General features: G+C 38.0%; 1 protein-coding gene across 1 annotated transcript in view; it reads left to right on the top strand.

The window, feature by feature from the left end:
- Positions 1 to 1,419: 1,419 nt before the first annotated feature.
- Positions 1,420 to 8,044, top strand: part of RYR2 (ryanodine receptor 2) — a 352,195-nt gene continuing 345,570 nt past the window's right edge. Inside the window, exons 1-2 of the mRNA XM_067294572.1 lie at positions 1,420 to 1,425; positions 1,617 to 1,736. Of these exons, the coding sequence (XP_067150673.1) occupies positions 1,420 to 1,425; positions 1,617 to 1,736 (126 nt within the window). The remainder of the gene's footprint in view (positions 1,426 to 1,616; positions 1,737 to 8,044) is intronic.

Genomic DNA, 8,044 nt, shown 5'->3' with positions numbered 1-8,044 from the left:
ACTAAGAAATGCATTTTAATAGATACTGCTTTTACCAAGAGTGCACAGGAGATCCCTTAACTCTTCTAACTCCTTTATTTCAGCCTTTTGGGATTTTTTGTTCCCAATAAAATATTTCAGGAAACTTGTAAATTTTGTCAGAGACCATGCCGTCCATGCTGTCATGTAAAATGCATTAGTGCAAGCCCTGGAAGTACCCGCAGACTGATAAACGTGAAGTCAGAAGGCCTTGGTTTCATGCAGTGTGTACAACCTAGCTTTGCACAAAGATGAGAGCTTTTGAGTAGTGACCACAATGATGAAGGCTTTGCTGCTGCAGGCAAGAATTCCCATTCTTTACTCTAGTCATGTCACGTACCTCTAAGTGTATCATGTGCACTCTTGCTTTGATGCTGTTGCGTGGCTGGCTATGTACTAGCGTATTACATAGTTATAGTTGTATGTTGTGAGCTGCATGTGTAACATGCACAGATAACATTTTCTGGGATTTAATGCCTGTCTGGAAGCAGTTACTGCTTTTTGCCTCTACAGCACACTGTGAATCATAAGGAACGTGCAAATCGGGCACTATTGATGGTGTGCAAGGAAAATGGTTGGCTTAGGGTTAGGTTTTGCTACATGAGGACAATGAAAAAAGTGAACATGAGTTAATTTTTAAAGTGACTGGTTAAACTCCATTTAATCTCTTGTGCAGATGTTCTTTTCAGAATTAAATAAACTTTAGTTTAGTTTAATTACTAGAGTGAACTAAATTAAGCCAAATAAAAGGCCAGTCTAGTTAAAAAAGGATGTTTACTAGTGTCTTCATTTAACTTTAAGATCACTCAGTTCATTTTAAATTCAAGCATTTATTTAATTCAGATGATTTTTTTCTGAATGCCCCTGTGTAAACAGCTGCTTATAAAAAAAAGCATTGCTTTCATGCCTGCATTATTATAATCTCTTAATGCAGTTTCATACTCGTTTCGCTTCAGTTACACTCTTCATCTTACGATTTTAATATATTGCATTTTATTTACAGTGTTAAATATGACCTTTTGATTATCGCTCATGTGAAACTTATTATTGGAAACTGTCATTTTGCTTCATAAATAAATGAGCAAAATGCACAGGGTCATATATTCATTAGTTTTTCTGTAGCATTCTTAAAAAGAAAAACTTTCCTAGAAAATAGACTCATTGCAGCAAAATTTTACTGTGTTATTACTTAAGTCTTCTTTCTGCAAACAGATTCTTCAGCTTGTGGGTATGTTACTTTACAGAACTGGGATTTAAATAAGGGCCTGCTTCTGTTTTTTAGGGTTGTTGGCATCATCTTATTTTGGCTATATTACTGGAAGGATTTAGTCCATAACATCTGTATCTCATAGTTTAATGCTGATTTTTGTTACAAGGATAGGCAAACAGAAGAAAGCACACATGTACGTACTACAATCATTTTCACTGAATTGCCCACCTTCTCAATTTAGAGAATAAAAATTATGCTGGGATTCAATTCTGCGTGTGTTCATGGATAACCATTTCTGATTTTAGCACTAACTTTGTAAATACTTCCCGAAATCTTCTTGTGTAAAAAGCATAACCGCTGTTAAATTTTTGTTTCTGTTGTCTATTAGGATGATGAAGTGGTTCTGCAGTGCACTGCAACTGTCCACAAGGAGCAACAGAAACTGTGTCTTGCTGCAGAAGGATTTGGCAACAGGCTTTGCTTTTTGGAATCCACATCAAATTCTAAGGTACAACTGACTGTTTTAAATATCATGAATGAAGTAAGGACACAGGTATAATATTGCCTGCTTTGATATAGTATACACAGATCTATCTAGGAGAATGGATAATTCAAATCTATCAAACATTTTATGAATATTTTACCCCCTTTTGAATTTTAATCCCTAATTTGTCATGGCCCTTTGGCTGGACTAGTGCTGTGCTTTCTGTTTTGGGCTATCCTTGAAGACTGACTAGTAGAAGCAGCCTGTCTGAAGAGCGTGCTTGTTTTTTTGGGTTGCCACAATCTAGTTGTGGTTGCAGGGCAATTTTTGTGTGCTGCAACACAAAGACACATTTGATTACACTGATTTTAAGACCATAGGAAAGAGATTATTCCACCTGTAATAATTGTTTATTCTGTGCCGTTTACTCTGACATGGTTATTACTTTAAATCCTTCTAATTTTCCATCATAGCAGAACGCTGGTGCAAGTATCAAGGAAATCTCATCTAATCGATTAATTTGCCTAATCTGCTAAAGGATGCTATGCAATAGATATATTGTCTTGAAAAAATAATTTTCTTTGCTATTTGGTGTAAAACATGGGGATATGTTTCACAGTCACATATGCTCCAATAAATGTTATTGAAGACAAAAATGAGCCTTCTGAGGGCAGAACTGGTTTTGTGACCAAAGCAGTGAGTGTACTTGGGCTTTTTGATTATTCAAAAGGAAAAATGTTTGTTGCTTAACATGCTTTATTTGAAGAAAAAATAAATATATAAATGTTTGGCGAGAGAATTAAATAAAGGCAAAGCATCTGGAAAGACATCTAGAAAGATTTAGTACCAAAATTATTCTGTTTTTTAGCTTGCCAAATTCCGTAACATGACTTTACTCTGCAATGTATCCGAGATAATTAATGCTTCATTTTCTGTGTCTCATCATTTTGAATGTATTATTCATCGCAATAAATTTTTCACTGGGATATTAATGATTCATTATAATAGCAGAGATCTTGATGAATTCATTTGTGCTGCTCCATTTTAAGTGAATCTTTTTAACATCAAAAAGTGTGCCAGGATGGAACTAGTTGCAGTGCTAGTCACCTGTAAAGCCAGAAAAATCTATTTAATGAATTTATTATCACATAGTAAGTTTGGATGTCAAATCTACAGTGTCACTCTCACTATATAAAACTCCTGAATGTTGTTGTCTTTAAGGAAGACAGTGTAAATTTCCAATCACTTTCCTATACGTCCTCACTGATGCTGCCTTTCTGGGTGCTTGGTGAAGCAATATTTATTCTGCCAGTTCTGCATGAGCTTGGAGAAGAAAAGCAAACAAAAGAACAACATGTGGCTCCTCCTAGTTTTAATTTTTAAGAGTTGACAGTTCCTAGGATAAGCTCATTTGAAGTCATTTGGAGGGTTAAATACTGAGGGAGCCAGAAAATTACAAAATCCTTAAAGCAAAGTTGACTGTAAATAAGAGTACGGGCATACCTTGTTTTATTGCGCTTCGCAGATATTGCGATTTTTACAAATTGAAGGTTTGTGGCAACCCTGCGTCAAACAAGTCTATCGGCACCATTTTTCCAACAGCATGTGCTCACTTCATGTCACATTTTGGTAATTCTTGCAATATTTCAAACTTTTTCATCATTATTATTATATCTGTTATGGTGATCTGTAATCAGTGATCTTTGTTAATATTGTAATTGTTTTGGGGCGCCACGAATCGTGCCCATATAAGACGGCAAACTTAATGGATAAATGTTGTGTGTGTTCAGACTGCTCCACTGACCGGCCATTCCCCCCTCTCTCTCCCTCTCCTCGGGCCTCCCTATTCCCTGAGACACAACAATATTGAAATTAGGCCAATTAATAACCCTACAATGGCCTCTAAGTGTTCAAGTGAAAGGAAGAGTTGCGTGTCTCTCACTTTAAATCAGAAGCTAGAAATGATGAAGCTTAGTGAGGAAGGCATGTCGAAAGCCAAGATGGGCCGAAAGCGAGGCCTCCTGCGCCAAACAGTGAGCCATGTTGTGAATGCAAAGGAAAAGGTCTTGAAGGAAATTCAAAGTGCTACTCCAGTGAACACACAAATGATAAGAAAGCGAAACAGCCTTCTTGCTGATAGGGAGAAAGTTTTAGGGGTCTGGATAGAAGATCAGACCGGCCACAACATTCCCTTAAGCCAAAGCCTCATCCAGAGCAAGGCCCTAACTCTCTTCAGTTCTGTGAAGACTGAGAGAGGTGAGGAAGCTGCAGAAGAAAAGTTTGAAGCTATCAGAGGTTGGTTCATGAGGTTTAAGGAAAGAAGCCATCTCCATAACATAAAAGTGCAAGGTGAAGCAGCAAGTGCTGATGTAGAAGCTGCAGCAAGTTATCCAGATCTAGCTTAGATAATTGAGGAAGGTGGCTACACTAAACAACAGATTTTCAACGTAGACGAAACAGCCTTATCTTGGAAGAAGATGCCATCTAGGACTTTCATAGCTAGAGAGGAGAAGTCAATGCCTGGCTTCAAAGCTTCAAAGGACAGGCTGACAGCAAGAGAACTAGAATTAGAAATGGAGCCTGAAGACGTGACTGAATTGCTGCAATCTCATGATAAAACTTTAACAGATGAGGAGTTGCTTCTTAAGGATGAGCAAAGGAAGTGGTTTCTTGAGATGGAATCTACTCCTGGTGAAGATGCTGTGAACATTGTTGAAATGACAACAAAGGATTTAGAATATTACAACAACTTAGTTGATAAAGCAGCAGCAGGGTTTGAGAGGACTGACTCCAATTTTGCCAGAAGTTCTATTGTGCATAAAATGCTATCAAACAGCATTGCATGCTACAGAGAAATCCTTCATGAAAGGAAGAGTCAATCAATGCCGCAAACTTCATTGCTGTCTTATTTTAAGAAATTGCCACAGCCACCCCAACCTTCAGCAACCACCACCCCGATCAGTCAGCAGCCATCAACATTGAGGCAAGACCCTCCATCAGCAAAAATATTATGACTCGCTGAAGACTCAGATGATGGTTAGCAATTTTTAGCAATAAAGTATTTTTTAATTAAGGTAGGTACATTGGTTTTTTATACATAATGCTATTGCACACTTAACGGACTACAGTATGGTGTAAACAGAATTTTTATATGCACCGGGAAACCAAAAAATTTTGTGTGACTCACTTTATTGCGATATTCACTTTATTGCGGTGGTCTGCAACCAAGCCCGCAATATCTCTGAGATATGCTTGTAAGTAAAAATGGGTTTCTCCCTAATGTCTGTGTCCATACAACATTTTGTATTATTTAAGAAAGATCATAGAAAAGATCAAAAAAAAGGGGCATATGATATTTTGAAGAAGGTTCCAGCAGAGTTCTTGAACTGGTTGAAAATATTTCCCTGAATGTCCATAAGAATATTTTCCAGTTGTCATGGTGCCATGATGCACTTCAATGAAAGCATCAGTGGCCAAGGAAAAACAAGTTTTGCATCTGAGTTACAGTCAGGTCTCAAGGACAAGGTACCAAACCAAGCACTGGTTACAGATGGTAATAATTGGCAATAGGCCAAACACACATAATAGTTATATATCCCTTTAATTATAATAAAGTAATACTTATGTAGCAATACAGTGTACCAAAGTGATCAATTCTGTATACCGGAACCTGAAACAAAGATTCCTGCCTAACTAGTCAGTTTTGTTGCAGTCATGTAAAAGTAGTCTTGTTCAGTCATGGACAGACTTAGAAAAATAGCGCCATGATTTTTGTTCCCTTTGAGCTCTCAGCATTTTGAACTTGAGAGGGAATGATAACATAATCAGGGTTTTTGAAGATTTAAAAACGTCCTGAACATTTAAGACTTCCATTTTTGTAGGAGGGATGTGCAATGTGTGAACCTGTGGCTTGAACTTTCTTCTGAGATGTGAATTACTTTTGAAGTAATGCATTAAAATGCTTTGGGAAGAGTCCAAGAGCTTATTATACCCTTAATGATTCTATACATATAGTGAGCTAAGGGCTGACATGAGTGCAGGGTTTTGATTCTTTTTTTTTCTTTCGAAGAGTTAATTTTGTGCTGTGGCAGGACCCAGTCACCGCACCAGGAAAGGCGCTGGGTGCAGGGCTGTGGAAGGTTGTGGACCAGTTGGCAGGGGCCACCTGCACTGTGGCTGGGAGCTGCGTGCCTCAGTGGTGCGCTGGCTGCTCCCATCCTGCCCTTGCATGAAGGGGTGGAAGATGAAACCTGACAGTAACATTGTCACGCTGTTTCTTGGACTGCCAAGGTATCTAGTCTGAGGATTTTTGTTGCCCCTGAATAGATGGCTGGGCTGGAAAGGAAGAGAGTGGGGGGAAGAGAAGCAAGGCAACAGACAAGTATGACTGTCAAATGTGACAGGAAATGTCCATGTCAGCAGTCAAATTCCATATAGAGGCCTCTAGATAAGAGCGTCATCATGAAGTGTGGGCAAAGGCATGGCCATAACTCCTGTACCCCGATTCCTCCTGGAAGCTAGAGCTGTCCAGTTCAGCCTCCTGGTTGTGTGGCTGGAAGATGGTTCCTTCTAACAGGGTTATCAAAGAAGGCAGTTCAGTTGGTAAAGCAAATATATTGATCTTGATTGTTATATCAAGAGCAAATGCAATGATCTATTCCCTATAGAAAGTCAATAAAAGGGCCTGGAGAAAGACAGCAGAATGTGTTTTGTCTTCAGATGAAAGTCAGAAGTTGGGGGCATCTGGAAATTTTCCATGTCCCAGAAAGTTCACAAGCGCTGGCCAGTGTTAAACATGGTCACACATAACACCATAAAAATGAGCGGCAGATGTAAATAGCTTTGAATATTTTCTTCTAAGAAAAACTATTTATCTTCGTTTGTCTTCCAGAGTAACGAATAAGATGTGAAGGCAGGGATTGCTTTGTTTTTCTGTCTTGTGCAGCAAGCGCTAAAGCCTGTTCTCAGTGGCCAAGATAATTAATCTCTCTGACTCCTGCTGAGAAACAGTACCTGTGCTTTGTAATTTTTGATTGCATAAATCCAAATGTATAAATAAGCCTACAGTGTCCGCTAGTGTGTGAATGTAAGTAGATGCTTTTCCAGCAGTTAGTGACATAATGAAATACTAAGTATTTTTAAATGTGATTCACACTGATGAGTGGAATCTAGATTGCCTGCCTGTGTTTGCAGCAGATCATTCTGGGAATTTGACATACGGTATTTTTTTTTCTTTTTCATGATTAATGCTTACATTGCTTCCTTCTAAAAAAAGTCAGAAAAAACCTGTCGAGACTTTGGCAGGGCTTTGTACCTGCACCTCAAAGGCAGTTTTAGTTGTCTTATGTCATGTTGCCAAAATAAATGTTCATATTTAATGGCTAAGATGGCACTTAATCTTATGTAAATGTTCAGAGGACTCCATTAGCAGACTTTCACTGAGATAATTGATTTTAATAATTTAAATGAGTTGTTAATAAATTTATTCATACTTACACATCAGTTGTCCTACTTTACATATATAATTTAGACATAGGTAGAGAAAATCTTTATAGGCATAGATTTGACAAGATTGGGTTCTTTGAATCATTCTTTCCCACTAAAATGGATACGTATAGAAGCATTGTAAATAAAAATGTAATGTGTTTTCCTGGAAGAAACACTGAGTTTTATATTCATTATATATATATATTTATTTATTTATTTACATATTTGGGATTCCATTTTTACTCCTTTTAAGGCTTGTACAAATCCTGAGCCTAAATGCAGCTGTGTAGCTATATCCAGCGGACTTGATTGTGATTCTTGGACGTAAACTCCCAAACCAAAAGAATTATTTCTTGAGATAAAATGAACATGAAGTATATTTAGATTTTTTTCTGAAGAGCTCCTTTGCTCAACAGCAGACACAAGAGTGTGATCTAGCATGAGCGTTCCTTTTTGAACGCTGTCTTGCTCAGTGTTGACCATCTTCCACTCTTACTGTTTCTTGGGATAATAGGAATTCCTCATGTTAGTAGAATGGACTTTGTGTGTGCAATCATTTGCATCTATTTGTGTAAAAATGTAATTGGCTAAAAACTGTGTACAGCAAGGTTTCTGGACCAATAAAAAAATTTATTTGGTTATCATGTTCTAAATGCAAACATTGCTCACTGCTGAATTTATTACCTGTGGAGCTGATGCAACTTTAGTAAAGAAAGAAGGAAGCCAAAATAGCAGGTTGTGTTAAACTCTCCCGGTTTCTGCCTGCTTCCCTGTGCGCTCCCGGCCCTGCTCTGCAGGCTCCCTGGGTTAAGCCTTCCTGCTAGTTACTGATGTTAATTCTACCT

Source organism: Apteryx mantelli, chromosome 3 (assembly GCF_036417845.1).
Source record: "Apteryx mantelli isolate bAptMan1 chromosome 3, bAptMan1.hap1, whole genome shotgun sequence".
NCBI lineage: Eukaryota > Metazoa > Chordata > Aves > Apterygiformes > Apterygidae > Apteryx > Apteryx mantelli.
This window is presented reverse-complemented; position numbering and strand designations above follow the sequence as displayed.